Source organism: Astyanax mexicanus, chromosome 2 (assembly GCF_023375975.1).
Source record: "Astyanax mexicanus isolate ESR-SI-001 chromosome 2, AstMex3_surface, whole genome shotgun sequence".
In the NCBI taxonomy this organism is placed as follows: Eukaryota; Metazoa; Chordata; class Actinopteri; order Characiformes; family Acestrorhamphidae; genus Astyanax; species Astyanax mexicanus.
Genome location: NC_064409.1, coordinates 49,059,214 through 49,080,472, shown reverse-complemented (window position 1 = coordinate 49,080,472; position 21,259 = coordinate 49,059,214). Strand labels below are relative to the sequence as shown.

The following is a 21,259-nucleotide window of genomic DNA, read 5'->3' as shown; positions in this document are numbered from 1 at the left end:
AAATGATGGTTAATTAGAGTAATACACACTGTAGTATTTTACTATATGTTGCTAATATTTGGAAGGAACTGAGGATAATAAGGTAATTAAGGTTACCACTACTACAAATGGTGTCACTTGCTTAATACAAAGATGCTTTCAATTATTATGCATTTAACTCAAATATGCCTGATTTAGATCTATAGTTCCCCAGGTGGCATGTAAGGGTTTTCAGTAGTTAATGTTGATTTGAGCAGTAATTAATAAGTAGTTATTATAAAGAAGACATCATTAGTAAGTAGTTCTCCGAGAGATATGTAAGTCTCAGTAATTATTGTGGAGTTAATAGTGAACTACTATAATCATTAGTTCAGTACTATCTACTGAGTAATTACTCAGTACTCCCTGGTAGTTAATAGAAAATATTTAGGTGTTAATGCAGCACTATTAATTAGTTACTGCTTAGTTCCTGCTTAGTTACCTATTAACTATGGAACAGTATTATAAAGTGTTACCTTGTTATGATCTGGGGAACCATCACAAACGACAGTCCCACAAGATACAAACGAAAATAACAGTTCAGTGATATGTGCTGGACACCTTGCGGCTGCCAGAATCATTGCCAGTTGAGCATTTATGGGCCCATCTGGAAGCTGGAATGCCAGCTTTGGCATCCCATACACAGGATCTTAAGGCCCTGCTTCAACATACATACCTGTTATGTCTCCATGGTCAACCATACCTCATCTTGTAACCAGACTAGAGATGGCCCTAACAGTTTTCCACAATCAGCATACGTTCACACACATAGTAACCTTTATTTATAGGACATAAGCATAAAACATTTCTCGTTTGTCAGTTTAGTTGAATATATAATTATTTAATAATTCACACAGCATACATATTTCTCTAGTGTTTTAATAAAACCAAACTGCTAAAAAAAATAATAAATTAATACAATCTTTTGTCATTTTTCCTGCTGTTCTTTTTTTACAAAAGAACAAGAGAAAGTGATTTTTTTTTTATAAATGAACTGCTTTTACTAATTATTCGTTTTTTTTTTGTTTTTTTTTTTTTTTTACAATTTTCAGAAAGAACTATGTCCCTGCTCAGCCGCCATAGCTCACTGCGCAAAACCCTCGATATACAGATCATCCTCACTTCAGTTGTAGTGCTCGCATGATTTGGAGATCGGTAGACCTGCGCAGGACTGCGCTGCGCACGCTACTGCAGCTCCAGCTCAACATGGCGGCCTCCACATTTTGCCCTGTGCTTTTGCCCTTAAGTAGAATAAACTGCAAACTTAACGGAATTTACACACTTATTTCACTTAATAAAACAGCCGCGTACTCCACAGGACTGTCAGTAAAAAAGACCGGCGCTAAAACAGGTGAGTGTGTGCTACTGTACCGCTGTACTGTACTGTGTGTTTTCTTTACTAGGCTACAGAGTTAGACTGAACGCTCTTGGGTCTGTCTGTTAAGACAGCTTTAGGTTAGCTAGTTAACGGTTGGTTAGCTTCCTTGCTAACCTTTCTATCTATCTAGCTAGTTAACCTGTGTATCCAACCTACGGGGTTCACGACAACTAAGTGATCCTGTATGAGCCGGTTTAATTGCTACTGTGTCTATTATTTGACCGTGAACTAGCATAGCTGTGTTTTTAAAACCTAGACGCCCGAGACATTTCAACCTACAAGTTATTAGCAGTTCTAGTTATTTTTGTAATCTCTTATAAATCCACACAAACATGAAAAGAGAACGTATTGATGCATGCAATTTTGGTCAGTGTAACGTATATTTATTTAATTTTTTGACCGTTTGAAGCTAAATGCAAAAATAGAAAATTTGGTTAAAAAACTAATTTAATTTTTATGTAGTTGAGTGTACATAAAAGTTTTTATCTATTTTCTAGTTTAATTTTTATCACCTCTGCCCCACACAATCGGAATTCAGGAAAAATGAAAAAAAAACAAATCTTTATTTTCAGATTTTTCCATTCTTGCATTTTGAAAGTTGGTTTATACCATCAGATTTGTGTTACAAGATACAGAAATGGACAAATCTAAAAAATTGAGAGAAGATTTAACTTTTCATTTTTCTGGAAATTCTGTTTGCGAAAGGCTGAAATGAAAAAACAGATAATTAATAATTTGGATGGAAACCCATTTTTCTTCACTCTACTGAACAGAAAAAATGTATGATTTAAGTTTTATACCCAATTTTCTATGTTTGAATTTAGCTTGATACGGTCAAAAAATTTAACTGCTAAACATTACACTGACCCACTTTCACCTCTCCATCATTGTATGTTGGAAGTTTTTGGTGGTTTAAAAACCTCTACATACTGCCAGATAACCGTCATAATGCAAATATATTGACCTTTAGTGAGATACGTATATTAATACATTTTTATTGATATTCAATAGACATACAATTGTTATAAATGATAAATATATACAAATAAACATGCGAAGGTGAACCTTCAAATAATATCCAAATATCCCATAAACTTCTAAGTTAGGGCTAAATATGAATCAAAACTAATATCTCGACACGTTTTTACTCACTAGCGATATACAATATATATTTCGATATATATATATATATATATATATATATATATATATATATATATATATATATTTTCCTCTATAAGTTAATTACAAAAGACACTTCTGAGACAAAGCTACATGTTGCAAAATTTATACAGACACTTTTATTAACATTCAGCTGTAGATGAACATGAGAGATATTCTAGACATAGAAAGATCAGCTATGTTTTGTCATCGGAAAGAACTGAAAGCTACAGATTAATCGTTTAGCTCGATTAGCTCATTTCATCCCATAAACGAATAAGACACTTCTGAGACAAAGCTACATGTTCAACATTTTGTACAGGCACGGTATAAAAGGTGAAGTTGTGCAGAGACACTAGGAGAAGATAAAGGTGAACTGTCAAAGCAACAAAGTCTATATCGATATAAATTATATTGTCTCATCTTTATACTGATCATTTTTAAAAACTCAAAATATTGCCCAGAGCTACTCTTAGTATTATTTAGAAGTATACCCATATTTTTAGAATTTGTGTGACAAAGGGCCAGTCTCCATTTCTAGAAACATTGTGTCCAAAAAATGAAGAAAAAAATATATAAGGCAGTTAATATTTATTGTTAAACACAGATTTTAAAATGAATACAATAACTGTTACAGAATATAAAATAGATAAAAATGGCTTGTCATTTTAACTAACCTACATAACACAGTGTAATAATGTATGTAATCTTAAAAGTAATGCTGGTGGCCAAATAATAGCTTTCTGCAGGCACCCCTGGTTTAGGGAAATACACTTCTATGACCTGCTTTATATATGACCTTAACTTCACAATGCATACATTACTAAATCCACCCAAGGACCTTAATGCCTGAGAAAACCTAATAAGGTTTTCTTTTCCACAGGTTGTAATGGATTTATTTTGCACTGAGCTGTTCTAAAGCACCTTTTTATATTGTCTGAACATACCACAACCTTATAGTAGCCTATGTGAGTCAAAGCCTTATCCCGTGTCTTGTCTTTTTGCAGGTTTGCCACAGAGAGGTGGTAAGGAACTAAGGAGGCAGATAAAGGTAAAACACTGTTTAAAACCTGTTTTACTGAAATAGCTTGATTTCAGCACAATGTTTTCATTTCAACATTGGTGGTATTATTCAGATTTAGTAGAAGGGAAAACTTTCCTTTGTCTGCAGCAGGTCTTACAACCAAGGACTGAGAGAATGGCCGTGGACCAGGACTGGACTGCAGTGTACCCCACTGCGGCCTCCTTCAAGGCAGATGCTGTTCCACTGCCTGTGCGGATGGGGTACCCTGTTAAAAAAGGGGTGCCTCCTTCAAAGAAGGGCAATCTGGAACTTTTAAAGGTGAGTCTGCCATGCTTGAACCGTGTGATCCTATTTTTTTCTGTGTTCTGCCAGGGCATTTTTTTTAGCTTGAATGCAACCATAGTGCTCTGAAAGGAAGACAAACCCACCTTTTGGCTGTGTTTTTCAAGCCAATTATGATACCATGAAGAGCTTATATGCACAAAACCTTTGGACAACTTTACCAGTCAGATGAAACTGTGATGTTGAAACATCTAAGAGTAACTCACACATACATCCTAAAAGTGGTAGACCATACACAGGCTCACAAAATTTAAACAACAAGTACTGAAGCATGTAGAGCAGTAATCCCAAAAAAACTGATATTGGAGGCCAATAGCCTGCATAGTTTTTTTCTTTTTTTCTTTGACACACCCAGCTCATTATGAAATTAGCTGTGTCAGGTGTGCTGAGGGCAAAGAGAGCTATAAAATGTAATTGACAGTTGGCCTCCAGCCCATGGTTGGGACCATTTTCTACGTAGTTTTAACTAGATCAGGAAGCAACAGCAGCACAAGGTGGTGATTATGCTTAAGTGGTATGTATTTTGCAGGCCTATTATAATTTCATAGCTTTCTGTTCTTAGCTCTATTTCAGTTTTTTGTCAACCAATAACTTTATAACCAACATTTCATATCACAATGTCTCACAGATTCCAAACTTCCTGCATTTGACTCCAAATGCTATCAAGAAACAATGTGAAGCCCTTAAGCGTATGTATACTTATTTAATTTATTTTGGCCGTTGATCTGTTCAACCTTTTGTATGTTAACTTTTTTTTTTCCTTATCTATTTTTATAACTTTTTCTACAAAATCTCTCTGTTGCAGCATTTTGCACAGAATGGCCTGCTGCTCTGGATTCTGATGAAAAATGTGAGAAGCATTTTCCCATCCAGGTGCAAAAGAAGGACTATGTATTTGCTGGACCATCACTGAGGCATCCAGATGCTAGAATTGTCACACTCACTGTGAGTTTTGTTCGTTTTTAAATGTTCAATTTGGGAAGGACACACAGGAGTCTGCGGTGCTATTTAATTAGCATTGTGATTGTGATTAGCATGCTTAGCATGATGACTATTAGATTTGGTACAGTGCCACATGAGAGGTCATGAAAAACATCTGTATTAATAGTTTTTTTTTGTAGGTTTTATTGTTGCACAACTCTATCTTTTTGTCCATTCCAGCCTTTAAGAATACTTTAAAAAAAAAAAAAACTTATTTATTGTGGTATTATATATTTATACCATCACCCATATCTAAGCTCACACGGTGGGCATAGTGGTGGGGTTAGAAAAAACAGTTATAGAATTCATGCAGCATCCGAGACATATAAACGCATCAATGATTTTCCTTGAGAAGTGACGCTTCTCATGTTCAATTAGAAAACTGGTGTCGGAATTTGCATTAATCTCTGCCAAAAAGCCTGAGGTGTGAGACAGTACCACACAAACATGGAGAAAACATTTGAATGAAATGACATCAGATCTCATCATTTCCATTGGCTATATCATTCATATATTTGAAGGTGAATAGCCTCAGCATAGCTGAGTGCATGCTTTAGAGCATAGTGCCTCTAAAGCATAAAGAGTCACGTGTAGAAAAGCATTAGATCTAATATGTTGTAATCTCTGTTTTCACTTTATCAAAGAGGAAGCTTAGAGTAATGATGTCACAATGGATAAGTTGGCTGATTGGCTGAGCCTGAAGAGGATTTCATAGTAGGAGGAGTCTTAACACTTGACTTGGCTGGTCTCAGATGACCCGATTGAGTTGTTCTGTTGATTTGAGGAATGTGATTTAGCCTCTTAGAGAAATTTAAAAGAATGGATTAGAGCCTGTGTGCTAGAAATAACTGAGTAGATTGGGGCATAGCGCATTAGAAATCACTGCTTGAGGAAAGAAGATTTGGATGAGAAAGGAAAGAAAGAATAATGTTAATGATGTTCATCAGTGTGCAAAAATCACTTTTTGGGCTTTTCTGTGTTTCATGGACCTCTTTTTAAATCTGATTATTTGGCAAGACAGTCTACTCTTAGAGGATTGTAGGTTATCTGGATTTTGTGTCCCAGTGTACTCAATTTGTTTTATGATATTATTTTGCAATAACTGACTTGAAATTGCTTTGTAACCTCTTCAGTTCACATGGTAGCAGCTTCTCTTTTTCTTTTAGGCCTGAGAGATCTGACAGATCTGATGCATTTTTGTTTATTTATATTAAACTCAAAACCAGAAACGAACTATGTTTCTTATCTTAAAAAGCTTCTGCTCTGAAGTTTCAAAACCCTACCTTAAGTATAGGTTCATAAAGAAAAGAAGAAGAGTGCAGTAAAGCCTTTACTATATGTATTTATATATTTTCTTGTTTATTTCTATTAGGGCTGGACCCGAATATTCGGGTATTCGGATATTCGTTCGTTGAGTAGGTATTCGGTTTTTAATTTTGGTATTCGGATATTCGTTTTTTTTCTCCTTTCCAGAGTGCCACCTCACTCTAACCACTTCTGTTTTCGCGGGTCCCGTCAGAATATCTTGCGCGCGGGACAGAACTGAACTGTTATTGGCTGGAGCGGGAGTTTAATCCAGACGATGCGGGAGCAAATTAATAAATAGTTAAGAAAACTGTAATAATTGTAAAAAAAAAAAAAACCTAAAGAAAACTCTCAACGCGCAGGATGGACCGACACACACACGCACACACCGATGGTGTTTGGACTGGGGTAAGGAACGGGACCGCACTATTCAGCGCTGCTGTTTTAATAAATATATAAGTAAATTTGAAGCATTAAATGTAGTTTATTTAATTTATATTAGGAACGTGGGGCGGGAGCGGCAGAAATGTGTATGTGGCGGGCGGGCGCGGGATTAAAAGAAGCAATTTTTGCGGAGCGCTAACGAGACAGAAACGCGGGAGCGTGGAAGAGTGGGTTTAAAAATCAGTCTCGCGCAGACCTCTATTATACATGATAAAAAAAAAATGCAGGCTCTTCGAAACTGATTTATATAATAAAACGTAAGGGGTAATGTGGCAACAGTAGGGGCTAAATCGGTTACAAAAGCCTGGCCTACAAAAATGATGTCTGAACGAATTTCCTCTTATCTAATATAATTTAAAATGGTTTAAAAATATAAAATAATTTCTAAGCAAACGAAATATTTAATATTGAGCTTATAGCCCAAGTGCAAAAATACAAAATCAGTAATATACCCTGCACAATCCTTTAACCGAAATAGACCAAGTACAGTTTACAATGACTGTCCTCTAATATAATTACCAATGTTTAAGAATATAAAATACTTCCTGAACAAACGTTTTTTTTTTGTTTGTTTTTTTAAGCAAATAGCCTAAGTGTGAAAACACAAACAGCAATTTACTGGGCTGGCTTGCGCAGCGGAGAAACCGCGGTGTGGGGCAGCAGAAATTCCGGGATGAAAACACAAAGAAATCTGAGCTAAAAACACAGAAAAAATATGGGGGATAAAAACAACAAAAATCCGGGGTGAATATGTCTCGTCGGTCAGAGCAAATTGAACATTTTTCAGTGGATTAAAGGGGCCGTGATTTGCTTTTTTTTATTTATTTTTTTTACCTCTTTTTTTAAAAACGAATATTCGAATATTCGCTTCGAATCAGTGCCGAATATCCGGAGCTCAAAAAACGCTATTCGGGCCAGCCCTAGTTTCTATAGTCTTTTCTCAGATAAAGTGTTTGTTTTTTTGTTGTCTGCAGGTCAAGCTCTCCAGTTTGAATCTAGATGATCATGCAAGGAAGAAGATGATCAAACTAAGTGGAGAGCGTTACAACAAAGACACGGACACACTCACCATCACCGCTGACAGGTAGCAAACACTGTGCACCTCCTCTGTTAGAGCAGCATAGAGTTGCCACAAATACTGCTAATGATTGTGATAAATTATGGGACTTTTTAATGTAGTACTACATTGATGTGACCTTAAGATATCAGACCCAGAACTGGGGACTAAGGTTTAGGTCTGGCTGCCCTTAATTGTGGCAAAACCATTTTTATCTGCCTTAGAATATTTTACATTTTTTCATTTACCAGTGTTTATTCTCATTGGTGTCAACTGAATGGAAGCATACTATTCAGAAATGTTCAACTAACAGCAAAAAACATCATGTTTATGATTTGTATATATTTTTAACATAAGTTTTATAATGTACAATGACTTTTCAGGTGCCCAGACTTTTGCATATGACTATAATTTTTCACTGCTAAGCCGAAGTGTGTTTCCTCTGGTTCTCTTTTTCAGTTGTCCACTGAAACAGCAGAACCATGACTACGCAATGTACATGCTCACTGTTCTATACCATGAATCCTGGGTAAGTCCTATATAGTGAGTATATTCAGTGAGTGGTACTGTATATGAACTGATGGAAATCATCTTCTCCGTTGTGTGTAAGAAGAGCAGTATGCATTTGTAACTTTAGGTCTGTGCTGCCAAACTATAGAGGATTTTTCCAAGCCTATACCAGAATCTTCAAAAAGCGATGCTGGTGGTAGAGGGGTTGAATATACACTGAAGGGTGTATGCTTTTCAAACACACAACAGCTTGCCTTCTGCCTTTCATCCTACACATTAATATTTCAGGGTTTCCATTGTACCCCCACTCATTTCATTGGGGGCCTGCTGACAGTTGTGCTTTTCTGTGACTCTGTGAGGGCCCCCAGAGGTACCAGAGAAAGAGAATGGATGATGAATTTGTGGGGGGCTGTGAGTGTATAGGTGTGGGTGTGAGGTTGCAATTAATGAAACCCGTGACTTCTATGTTCCATCATGAGGAAGCTGTATGTTAGAGGTAATATACCCATCTACCCCTATTTAACATATTTTTCATAGTGCAGAATGGTGATGTCGAAAAGCCATTGTTATCACATTTGTTTTCAGTGAACAGGGCACTGTAGTGTTTTTTTACTTTTTTAGTTTGTAATAATTCTAAGTGCTTAATAAAGAGTCATACAGAGGCATTATTGACAGAATAAACATTCAAATTAGCCATGATCCTGGTCCAAATACAGCAGCTTTAAAGTGTTTTGTTTTTAGTTTTGTACATACAGTCTACATATGATGATCATGTCTCGGAAATCAACAGGAAAAATGAGTAAAAATAGAATCCACTCCTTATAGATGCTCTTCCCAATTAAAGTGCTTGCTCAAATTATAAAGTTTAGTATTTTTTTAAAGTAAACTAATATATTTGGATGTATGTGTGTAAAAAAAAAAAAAGATAGAGAGAACGGTAGATTAAACTAGCTAGCGTTAAGTTTTATAGTTGAAAAAACATTTGTAATGCAACATAAAGCTCAGCACGATTATATTTACATTGTTTATGTTGGTAATATGTATATAGGTTAAATGTTTGACAAAGATGTCATGTTTTTATTTTGCTACATGCAAATAAAAGTGAGAATTGAATTATTCTGACCATTTTTATTTCTAAAGTATTATACAGTTTTTATGAGAGGAGGCTTTAAAGACTTAAATTAAACGTTCAGACAGTAGTGTACAGATTTCCATTGCAGGGATTCTTAGCAGTTTTTCTAAGGCCTTCAAAGTATTTATATTGCTATCGAAATATTGCTATCGACCGAAATTAAGGAATATTAGGGGTGGGCTATATGGCTCTAAAATAATATCACAATATTTCATGGTATTTTCATGATAACATAATTTTGGCAATATGACACAACACTGAGTTAGAATTTTTTTAGAATTGTATCATTGCATGAAATATGATATGGCTAACTGAGATATAAAAAAAAGATCAGATTTATCAGATTTGTAGTGAAAGTCAATGATTCAGAATGTTATGATACTGATAATAATGCACTCCAAATATCTCCATATATCCAGGATTAAAGTAAAATAAATTATACTGGACAGATATAGTCTGTCTCTAGTAGATATATAATATCTACTGTTATCACGTACGATACGATATGGCACACCCCTAATATCAATGCCACAGTAGATAAGACAGTTTTTGAAATATACTTGTTACTATCATCTTAACCCTAAAGTATTTTATACCAAGACATTTTGGAGCATTTTTAATTTATTAATGATTTTGAAACAATAAAAAAAAACTACCAGATGCCAATAATGAAATTAATATTTTTGCATTACATCAATGCTAATGTATCTGTAAAAATGTAAGATTTTACTACCCGTATTGGGAAGAAGTAATATTATGCTGTCTGTATTTTGGATATAAATTTCAACTCCGAACTAATGTATAGTGTTATAACAATTCTTTAACTTAAGAACTGAGGAAAGTGTAAATCAATTAGCGGCCTTTGTGAAGTACTTGTTACACCACTCTATTTGTCTGGTACAATTAGAGAGACTTAAATGACTGTAGTGTCAGCTTAGGGTAGATGGAACAGTGATTGCGGGGCGAAACAGCATTAATATGATACGCTTGAACTTCTCGCAGGCAGATATAAAATCTGTTCTTTCTCACATGAGCCTATTCAGTCACTTTCATTCAGTCCTGCACCCAAAGACCTTACCTTTTACCAGCACACTGTCAACCTGGCCTTTACTGTTTCACGCTGTCTTTAAAAGTCAAAGAAAAACATTAAGGTATTAACTCTGACAGGAATAAAGTAAAAACCCTCTTCAGATCACTTTACTTCCCCTTACGTTACTGAATTCCTCTCTGATTGCCTCAGATGGACTCAATTTAATTCAGATAGAGTCAGGTGTATTTTCCCAGCATGTCGCACCCACAAGGGACCATGTGGCCTGAGTGTTTTGTATCGTGGGCCGTGGCTGTGCCGTAAAGACGAGGCTGTACTGGAGGAAGGCCATGGTTGAGTATTGTTAGTTGTCCTGGCTGGGAAGTGTAACTGTGTCCACTGGCCTTTGCAGGTACAATGGCCGCCACAGTAGTGCCTGCGAACGGATAGACACAGCTAGAGTGACGTTCGGGCTGTCGAGGGAGGGGGACAGGAGTCGACAATGGGTGTGATTGTTGGTCACCACAAGAGTGATTACATCTAAGGCCTGATTTACTTGCCAGTAAAGCTACTGGCTAATCCATTCAACCAGTACTCAAACTAATAGCGAAACAGAAAAAAATTAATGTGCGCAAGCTGTTCTCAGTGCTACAGTTTCAAGATTCCATAGATTCTCTACACATAAACAGCTGCAAATCAGAAAAAGTGTGGTGTTTGAGAGAACATTGAAAAAAAAATGTTTTTCTTACATTTACTTAACGTAATTATCGTAATCATGATTTGAAACATGGCCAGTATCCACAAAATGCTGATTCTTTAAAGAGGAAATATCCACTTTGTCAAAGAATTTGTTAAAAAAAAATAAAATGTTGTGCTGTACACATTTAAGATGCATTTACAGGAAGAATAAGATAATATAACATGTAAAACATTGAATTCCCCTGTATCATTGTTGCAACACACATTTTTCTTCTGTTTTGCTGTATTTCACTCCCCCTTTTCTTTCTTTTTTTGTTTTTACTTCATTCCTTTTTCTTTATATTTCCATTCAGTTATGTGAGGTGTTTTGTGCTTAACAACTGTGATACGCAAATAATCAGTAAATGTGCATTCAAATGTGTAGTTCTGTAAAGATTGCATATTGTTTATGGGAAGCTAGAGGTGCCCTAATATTTGCACACAACTGTATATAGTATGAAAGCTTTGTGTTGTGCTGATGGACAAGGCAAGGGGTCAGATCAAATCTATTTTTTTAAACAGAACTTTGACCTCCAATTTTTAGATCTGTTTTAGTGGAAAAACAAGTGAAAACTGACTTTTTTTAGCCAGGAATTCTCAATATGATTATATCCTCACTGTCAATTATTTTATTATTTTTTTTTAACCCAAAGGAGTTTATTGATCATTTAATCTTTTTTGTGAATGTAGCTCCTGTTAAATGGCTGATTTGCCCAGTTATATGATATTATGTTGCTTTTAGAGACCTTGCTGTGAAAGATTGGCCTCCTGCCACACAGATGGCCTTTTAAATGCACCGTAATGCCTTTAGCATCCTCAATTATGTCCTTATCCTCTGCAGTAAAAGGGTAATTGCATCATGTAGTCTGAAACTAATTGATCTCCCTCTTTAATTTGAGACTTTTAATTCAATCACAGGGTCAACATATTAGCTTTAGTTTAGGAGGTAAGCCAAGAAGGGTCCTCAGAGCAGTAGTGAGAGACTTGGCGAGTTTCTGTTTTTTTTTTTTTTTTTTCCTGCTATTGGCAGAGATGTTGCAGTGCAGTGTAATAATGATTAGTTATTAGACTCGAACACCTGGACTGGTGAGAGGGGTTATCTGCCCTGGGGCATACATATGGGAACACTGATGCATACACACCAACAATGGAGCTTTTGTATAAGCAGCGTATGATGGGGTTTGAGGCACGCTGTGGAAGGAGCAGTATGGGGAAACTCAAGCCTCTTTAGATGCTTACAGAGATGAGAAGGCCTCATATTTGATATTCAGCTACACTGTATGCACACATTGCTCTACTCACACGAATCACTTTACCCTGAAATGAAAACAGTATGCCGGGGCAGATCCAGCTAAGCTACCTAAAGCCCAATTCAGGCAGGGTATTGTATATTTATTGCATAACATGTTGGCTGATTTGCATGGGATAAGAAACCTCAGTATTAATGACTAAGATGGGAGTGGCTACTCAGTTCACACTCATAAAAAAAACATAACTAGGATTATAATTGACTAAAATGACAAAAATGTAAGTTCATACAACAAGTTTGCCACAGACTTAAATGACCTGAGGTATCTGGGCTATGCCCAAGATAACTATGTCTCCTCTAGCTCCTTTATACTTCATACTCCACAAAAACTTCCTTATCACAGGTCAGGTGTTATTAGGGCTGCAAAATATACAGAACATTAACAGCGCAATGTGGGAATGCGCAATAAAGTTTGTTTTCCCTGTCTGTTTATCTATCTAATTGATCTAATCGATGTAATCTATCTACACAGGTTTAATATACTGTAGGCTGCATTTTTATGCATTGTTTTACAAAAGGTAAAAGGGGCCTGAACCGCATTCCATAAAAATTACCAACATGGTGCATTTGGACAGAACAAAAATTGCTGTAAAAACATTACATTACCACCCATGAAAAACTAAATTTGTGACATGATCTTCTTTTTTACATTTTGTTGATTTGGTATTACATTCATGATGGTTTGCTCTAAGAACTGCATTTTTTTTACACAAATATGGCACTTGAAAACATGCTGAGAACATAAAGCTTGTTTTTGTTCTTTCCTCCAGTCAGATCTGTTAGGGGCCATTTTCTTAGACAAGAAACCTTGGCTTAGACCACAGAGCATTTTGAATAGAGATTTTCCATTGGAAAAAAAAACTTTATGACTAGGCCTAAAGGATCTTAAATGAGATCAATGATCTATCCTCCTGTTTTCTCAACTGTTAAATTTAGGCTTGTTTTTTGTTTTTGTTTCTTCAGAAAATTGAGGCATGGGAGAAAGAAAAGACGCGTGCGGATATGGAGGAGTATGTTTGGGAGGATAGCCCATCCCAGAAGAACATTCTGGAAACCTTGTTGCGCATTCGTCCACTCAGTGAGCAGCAGGAGGAAGGAGAAGTGCGGGAGGAGTTGCTGGGTCGAGAGGAGGTGCAAGAATACAAAGACTCTGTAACCAAACTGAAAAACGAGGGTGAGACTGAGGGCAACATGCAGCAGTACAAAGAGGCGGTGAAGAAACTTCTCAGTATCTGAAGAACTTTGTGACCTGTCTGAGAGAGAGAGACAGGGTGAAAATGAGCTGCACTGAATATAGAGTGCAGATCTAAGCTCAGACTTCTTAATTCAACAGATATGGAGAAGCTGATCTGAATCATAACTCAGTCTCATTTCAACCAGTTAAGAACACCCACCTTTCCCCCTTCCCCCATATTTTCAATGAGTTCACTCTCCTATGCACTTGCACAGGGTTTCAACATTGACTAACCATTAATACAGATGTCCTGTCTTTTTTTCTGAACAGTGAATATACTTTTTAAAGTGAAGTTGTTGTCTGGAAAATACATGGTGGTCTTGTTTATGTATTTACAATAAATATAATAAAATGTTCGGTGCTCATAAACCACATTTGCTGTCCAGTGACCTGTGTAATATTAAGGTAGTTTGTACCCTATTCTTCGAATATTTTCTCCTCCAGCTTGGCAGTTATCTCTTTCTGAGACATGACCATAAATCGTTCCACTCCTCTTAGCCTAATACGCGCCATTCTCCTTAAAAGCAAATGCCGTACCATTACAAACACCCTGCTAAAAGGGGGCTTTCAAGCAGAGTCTGGTAAATATACCCAGTCACTCCATTAGGTTTCACTCTGATCTGTTGGTTATGGGAAAAGAGTAACCCGAGACGCTCAAAAGAGTTCCGGCATCTTCCATTTGGGCATGGGGAGAAAAAACTAGTCCAAGCCCAGGTGGCAGTACCACTTTTTTAACAAGTCCCAGCACTTAGGGACCAACTGACTTTAAAGAACAAAACTGAGCTTGTTGGCTGTCTTGCTTGGAAGCACGCATGATACTACTTAAAAGTTTACTCTGCTGGCTGGGTTTTCTTACAGAGTCCAGTATTACTCTGTTTGTGAATGTAGTCCTTACAGGAACAGCGGTGGCTCATCTAAGCAGACTAAAATAGGAACATCGTCTCAGAAAAGCACCTGAAACTAACAGGAATGTTGACATCTGCCAGTGCACCTGTTTCAGCTGATTACCAAACCAGCCTTTTGTTTTCTTATTTTACCTGAACCACATTTATTAGATTAAGTTGGGAAACACAGGGTTTAATGAATATATTAGATTTTAAATTGCATTACATGTTGAGGGTATTCTAAAAAGAATACTTTACTCTTACTCATAAGTGAAATTCATTACATTCATCATGGTCCAGAGGTCACATGTTCTACAATGGCGTAGTCAGTAGTGTTAACATTCATCAGTATGGACCTATGGTTAATGACATATTCTTCAATACTGAACTTCTGTAGGTTTGTAAGTTGGTTGAATAGAAGTGTATGATGTGACTTGATTTTTAAACATTACAGTATACTGGCAATGCCAATAAGAGGGAAATAAAGTTTTATCCTCTGAGTCTGGTCACTGTTAGGCTGCTTTACACAATATTGTCCATAACAGTTTTTATATAGAGCTTTGGAATAGTGCGCTTGGGTTCACACAGCTAGGTTCTCAGTTTAACAAATGGAGGATTGGAGAATTGGAAAATGCGGCAAATGCAAAGTTAATGGAATCTTCAAAAGTCTTCATCCTACTTTTAAGTATCTGTGATGGCGTAGTGATAAAATTGACATTTATTAGCAGCTTCTATAGAACACTTTGCAATTCGAGAACCTGTCTCACAAGCTCTCCCTCACAATGACGTATTTGATGAGTCGCATCGAGCCTCTCTTCCCGTTTAAAGTAGTCCGGTATCTCCCCTTTCTCCTTCTCCTACCTCTCCAACTTACAGCCATGAGCACTGAACAACAACAACCGAACGCTATGGTTGCACAAGTGGCCAAGGCTACCAAGACAGTGTTGGCTGCCAGGTGCCACACTGGCGTCAAGCCGTCGTCGGCTCCAGGCCTCGGGCTGTCACCTGTTGTAATGTTCCGGCTGATGTAGCCTTTCGTGTCGTTTGGGTATGGCTGGCTGTCCTCCATGCTGGTAGGGGGAGTTGGGGAGGTGGAGACCGAACCGTTGCTTGTCACTGAAACTGCTGCCTGTGAGTGCAGTCTGGTTGATCTTGTGGAATCTTCAGCGGTAGCCGCATTGTTTGTGGTGTAGACTGGTGATGGGCCATTTGCTGTTGGAGACTGAGTACTGCTTTCCTCTGTAAGTGGCGATTTTGGAGAAAGTGGGTTTATCAGTTGAGAGTAGGGCTGAGTTTTGGTTGTCTGGCTTGTAGTCATTACTATTGGTGGTTGTGTAGTTGTAGTTACATGGTCCTGAGTTGTAGTTTTGACTGTTGTAAGAAGAGTTGGTGCTGTGGTTGGTTTTGTAGAGCTTTGTAAGATTCTAACAAGGGTACTGTGGGCTGAGGTCTCTTCTGTAGTACTCTGTTGAGTACTAATGGGTGCATTAGGTCTGGTGGTAGATGGTGGTGTGATTGACTGAGAGGCTTCAATGGTGGGGGATGCTGTTGTGGATGTCCGTGTGGCTTCATTGGTGGTATACTCTGTTGTGGACAACAGTGTGGCTTCATTGGTTGTAGACTCTATTGTGGATGCCTGTGAGGCTTCACTGGTGTCATATGCTGTTGTGGATGTCTGTGTGGCTTCATTGGTGGTAGACTCTGTTGTGGACACCAGTGTGGCTTTATTGGGTGGAGATGCAGTTGTGAATGCCTTTGTGGCTTCAGTGGTGGTAGACTCCATTGTGGATGTCGATGTGGCTTCAGTGGTGGGAGATTCTGTTGTGGATGCCTGGGTGGCTTCAGTGATTGTCATTGCTATTGTGGATGCCTGTTTGGTTTCACTGGTTGTAGATGCTGCTCCCGACGTGCCTTCATTGGTTGTTAAGGCTGTTGTAGATGCCTGTGTGGTTACAGATGTTGTTGTGGATGCCCACGTTCTTTGATTAGTCAACAAAGACATTGTGGGTTTCAGTCTCGTTTCACTGGTTAAAGGTGCTGTTGTGGGTGTCAGTGTAACTGCTGGAACAGTAGGTTGGGCAGTAGATTGGTATGTTAAGTCTGAAGTGGGCTGACTGGAGAATGATGACTCTGTAGTTGTAGTGGCTGTGAAAGTAGGCTGGAGCGGTCTTGATGAGAACTGTTGAATGAAACTCTGTGGTGTTGTAGTTGTCCGTCTGGTAGAAATGGAGGTGGTGGGTACATGAGTAGAACGGAGTTGAATTGGGGTCTTTAGGGTGGATCCCTGTACAGAAGAGGCCAGAGGCGTGTCCTGTGTAGACTGAAGCAAGAGAGGAGAAGTAGATTCAGGCACATCAGTTGTAAGTGAAGTGGACGGTGTAGATGTGGTAGTGGCAGGTGTGGGAGGCTGGGTAGAGCTACTAGGTGCCATGTGTGGTCGGTTGAACTGACGCTTGTCAGAAGAAAAAGGTTCCGAGTTGTTGAGTCTGGCTTGGTTTGGAAGTATTTGGAATTCGGGATTAAAATGGTTCCCAAATACAAGTAGGTCAGGATCCACCCCTGAAAAACACAGAGAAAATGTACTTCCACAGTAACCTACAGATTTAACTGGTTCAATACAGTATTTAAGATCAAAGTGTTGATAGTGTTTAAAGAAAGTTACAGCCCACCACCCACCTTTAGTAACATTGTAGAGGATGACATTGCCTCTGTGGCGGAGTATGCAGCTTTCCAGTGTTGGGCAGTGAAGGTGAAAGCAGTTGGCACTGTCCTGAGTGGTGTTGTAATGAAAGACAGCCAGGTTACAGGAGACTGCAGGATGGAATAAGAATTGACTTGGTGACTCTTATACCCAAGCAGATTTAAAACATATGGTGTGTAATTACTAATACTAACCATTTTGCATATGCCTCAATTTTGGCCATTTTTGGCTTAAAATGTCACAGTAAAAGTGAACATCATTCAGGGGTGTCTAAAGTTATTCACATAGGACTGGACGGAATGTCTGAATACTTTTTTCTTTTCCATAATAATATGAACGTTGTTTAAGAACACAAGTCTGGATATTAGATAATGTGTGAATAAGGAGATAAGGAGATTAGCACTCCCAGAGACCCATTTTGAACTCATTGTCACTGGGCACCAAGAAGTTAAATTAAACAGGAGTTAAATATTGCTCAGGTGAAAGGTGAATGACTGAGTAGACTGCTGCATGAATGTGATTGGGTCTTTTAGGCCTTTTCTCAAGTTTGCAGGATGTGCATAGACATTTCAATCAAGTAAATGACCGTCCAAACTACCAACAAACAACTAGGATATTTCTACATACTCTTCTGCTTAGCTTATGCCATAGAGATCCATATTATAAAGGTGCAAAATCAAGCAGAAATAAAGCAATTGCTCAGGAGACACCAGTCGAAATGCTAGGCTAACAATCACTTTTTGACCTTTGCTCATTTAATTTCTGCAATCAATTGAGCACAGCTTAATGTATTAAAATGTACGAACAGCTGAGCATTAATAATAAGGGCATGGTTAAATATTTGAGCTAAGATTGTAATGATTACCATAATAAAATTGGCTGTTTTAACATTTAGCAATGTGGAGAAGTTTATTTATGTTTTTCTTACACTACAGTTAGTTGCTCTGTGTTTGTCACAGATATTTCTTATATTAAACATAAGTTTTAAGCAGGTGGAGAGACTTGGGAGAGACCGGGAAATGTGACTGCCCCACAGTCTACTGTTTTTAGCAATGTTAGCTCATCAATACTCGTTCTAATCTACAGAAGCATGTTGGCTGAATTATACTATCTATCTATCTATCTATCTATCTATCTATCTATCTATCTATCTATCTATCTATCTATCTATCTATCTATCTATGTGTATGAGGTTTTCTGGAGATGTTACTGAGTTTATGAGTTGGTTCTCGGAGTAGTTTAAACAGGATTTTAAAATAAAAAAGGAAGAAGCTAAAACATTGGTGACCTTTCTCCACAAATGATTTAGTTCAAACAATATTGGAGTTTTTAGAATTAGTTGGAGACAGTGTTTTAGTGTAGCACTAAACAGATACAAGTCAATGAACTAGAACATTGTAATTTAATAAAGGTGCCAGAAAAGTTCATCTGCGTGATGCTATTAGAAGAATCACGTTTGATTCTGTGTGGAGAAGTGAGTTTCGGAAGAAGCTTTGAATTTGTAAATCTTTTTTTTTTACGTAAAGAAAATGAATTATTTAGCCAGAAATTGCTCTGAAGTGTTAGTTTAATAATCTAAAAACTCTTCAAAACTTTTAATGGAAATGACTGTGATTTTGAAGCATTTGGACATACACTGATCCAGTGATCGTCCTATTTAAAACAGTGTATTTAATGCAGTGTGTGCAGCGGGTGAGGGTGGTGTGTGTTTGAGTGTGTGTGAGGGGACCCCGGCTGTACTCACAGTTGGTGGAGAGGCAGCAGGCGCGGCTGCATTTGAGCGCGCTCTCCTCCTGGTAGAGCTGCAGCAGAGCGGCTCCTCGGCGCTCAGACTCCTCCACAGAGATGTAGAGTCCGGGGAAGCGGCGGATCCAGCAGTTCCTGTAGTAGCTGGTCGGGGAGCACCCGGCCTCCGCTGCTTTAAGCCAACAAAACAGCCACAGCGCGCTCCATGCGATGATCATCGTTTAGTCCGAGCTCCGAGAAGACCCCTCACATCATCTCAGCGCGAGCCTGCCGAGGCGCCGGCCTGTCTCTGCCTGCGCGCGTGTGTCTGTGCTGCAGGTGGGGCGAGAGTGTGTGCTCCGTAGGGTAAGATGAGCCTGAATCTGCTCCCACACCCCTCCTCCTGCACCCAGCACATCACCGAGCATCCCAGGGGACGGAGTGAAAACTTCAGCTGTTGTTTTTGTTGTGTCTAGTGAAGGACCAATACCCAAACTAACCAGACCATGTATTTATATAATATACAGCCCTGGAAAAAGAAGAGGCCACTTCAGTTTTTAAAACAGTTCTCTGATTTTGCTATTTATTTAAATATATATTTATATTTATCCTATAAATTGCTTTCAAAAAACATTTCTCCCAATTCAAAAATAAAAAAGCGTCATTTAGAGCATTTATTTGCAGAAAATAAGAAATGGCTGAAATAACAAAAAAAGATGCGGATCTTTCAGACCTCAAATAATGCAAAGAAAACAAGATCATATTCATAAAGTTTCAAGAGTTCAGAAATCAATATTTGGTGGAATAACCCTGGTTTTAATCACAGTTTTCATGCATCTTGGCATGTTCTCCTCCACCAGTCTCACACACTGCTTTTGGATAACTTTATGCCACTCCTGGTGCAGTTCAGCTCGGTTTAATGACTTGTGATTATCCATTTTCCTCTTCAATTTCAAGATGGCAAAGTCAAAGAAACTCAATTTTTAAGTGGTCCTGCTGGAAAATGAAATCCACATCTCCATAAAAGTTGTAAGCAGAAGGAGCTACAAGTCAATAAAACATGTAACATGTAATTTAATAAAGGTGCCAAAAGAGTAGATGAACCACTTTTGAGTCAGTAGAAGTGAGTCTTGGAGGAAACATTTAATTTTTTTGAGCTAACAGCAATAGTACCACATTAAGATAGTGTTTAGTCATTAAACAAACCCTTATATATGTCTAGAAATTTGCCAGCCAAGAAACTCTTCAAAACAGTACATGAGGAGAAAATCCCTTCTTAACAATTGAAGTCACTGTAAAAATGTTTCAAGTCATTTAGGAACATTTCTAATGGTTCATTTATTACAAAGTAGTTGAAACTGACACAGCTTACAGACCATCTGGCAGATTCAAGTACTGTTACAAGATAAAAACGAAACAAAAATGGAGATACAAGGTCTGTCAATAAAGAATTTACACTCGAAGTTGAGGTGCATCTAAACGATAGAAAAAAACAGCAAGCAGCTACAACCAAACTCGCGTGTGTTAAATATGGTATCAGCCTCTGTTAGCGCACTTTTTGTTTGATTGTTATCTCCTGAAGCGTGCGCTGATGACGCAGTCTATAATCAGTACAGAGCGCGCGCGTCGTTAAAGTAGGAGATCATGTTTGAACTGCAGGAGGAAGGCATTTGTTTAGATTTAGGACACTGTGATATGATTAGCGTGTATTTAAATAGTAGATTAATATATATTAATTCAAGCTAAAGCAGCGTTAGAGGAGTGTTCTCTTTTGAAAACTGCACTGAGTGACAGGGTCTTCAAGTGTAGCTGTTTGTTTTTTTTAGAGTGAGCAATCTGTGGTGGCCTTTGTGTGGCCTTTGTGTGTAGAACGCGTTTTAACATAATTGATGAAGTTTTATATATCCTGTGCGTTTTTACTCACGGCAAACTTGTTTATGCATGGAATGGCTTTTAGACACTGAATGCGCTTTTACGCACGGCACGCACTTTTACGCACGAAATGCGCGTTTACGCACGGCACGCGCTTTTACGCACGGAATGCGCTTTTACGCACGGCACGCGCTTTTACGCACGGAATGCGCTTTTACGCACGGCACGCGCTTTTACGCACGGAATGCGCTTTTATGCATGGAATGCGCTTTTACACACGTGGTCCACGTTTATGCTTGCTTATATGTATCTGGTATGTTTTTACATTGAGTGATGAATACTGTTGTTGTAATGTGGCAAAACATGCAACAAGCACCACTGATAATGTGGGGAGTCTTACATAATATTACCATAATA

General features: G+C 38.0%; 2 protein-coding genes across 3 annotated transcripts; one reads left to right on the top strand and one right to left on the bottom strand.

The window, feature by feature from the left end:
• The first annotated feature begins 1,143 nt into the window (after window positions 1-1,143).
• mrps35 (mitochondrial ribosomal protein S35) lies at window positions 1,144-14,034 on the top strand. Of its 2 annotated transcripts, none has more exons than XM_007231579.4 (8): window positions 1,144-1,369; window positions 3,565-3,608; window positions 3,732-3,899; window positions 4,552-4,612; window positions 4,729-4,868; window positions 7,628-7,737; window positions 8,170-8,239; window positions 13,390-14,034. In XM_007231579.4, exons 1-8 carry the CDS (start codon window positions 1,159-1,161, stop codon window positions 13,660-13,662), a joined length of 1,077 nt encoding a protein of 358 aa, XP_007231641.4. In that variant the 5' UTR covers window positions 1,144-1,158; the 3' UTR covers window positions 13,663-14,034. The 2 variants fall into 2 exon arrangements, with proteins under 2 accessions (XP_007231641.4, XP_015456322.3); XM_015600836.3 differs by having other exon boundaries at window positions 3,729-3,899.
• Window positions 14,035-14,721: 687 nt separating this feature from the next.
• On the bottom strand, window positions 14,722-19,448 carry LOC103028469 (mucin-5AC). The gene is made up of 3 exons (XM_022672431.2): window positions 18,990-19,448; window positions 17,221-17,355; window positions 14,722-17,103 (listed from the first exon to the last, which is right to left on the bottom strand). Exons 1-3 carry the CDS (start codon window positions 19,207-19,209, stop codon window positions 15,308-15,310), a joined length of 2,151 nt encoding a protein of 716 aa, XP_022528152.2. The 5' UTR covers window positions 19,210-19,448; the 3' UTR covers window positions 14,722-15,307.
• Window positions 19,449-21,259: the final 1,811 nt, after the last annotated feature.

Coding starts and splice junctions, on each gene's coding strand:
- mrps35 (XM_015600836.3), top strand. CDS start 1,159: ATGATTTGGAGATCGGTAGACCTGCGCAGGACTGCGCTGCGCACGCTA. Junction 1,370..3,564: donor AAAGACCGGCGCTAAAACAG/GTGAGTGTGTGC, acceptor GTCTTTTTGCAG/GTTTGCCACAGAGAGGTGGT. Junction 4,613..4,728: donor ACAATGTGAAGCCCTTAAGC/GTATGTATACTT, acceptor TCTCTGTTGCAG/CATTTTGCACAGAATGGCCT.
- LOC103028469 (XM_022672431.2), bottom strand. CDS start 19,209: ATGATCATCGCATGGAGCGCGCTGTGGCTGTTTTGTTGGCTTAAAGCA. Junction 17,356..18,989: donor CTGCTGCCTCTCCACCAACT/GTGAGTACAGCC, acceptor TCCATCCTGCAG/TCTCCTGTAACCTGGCTGTC. Junction 17,104..17,220: donor CCTCTACAATGTTACTAAAG/GTGGGTGGTGGG, acceptor TGTGTTTTTCAG/GGGTGGATCCTGACCTACTT.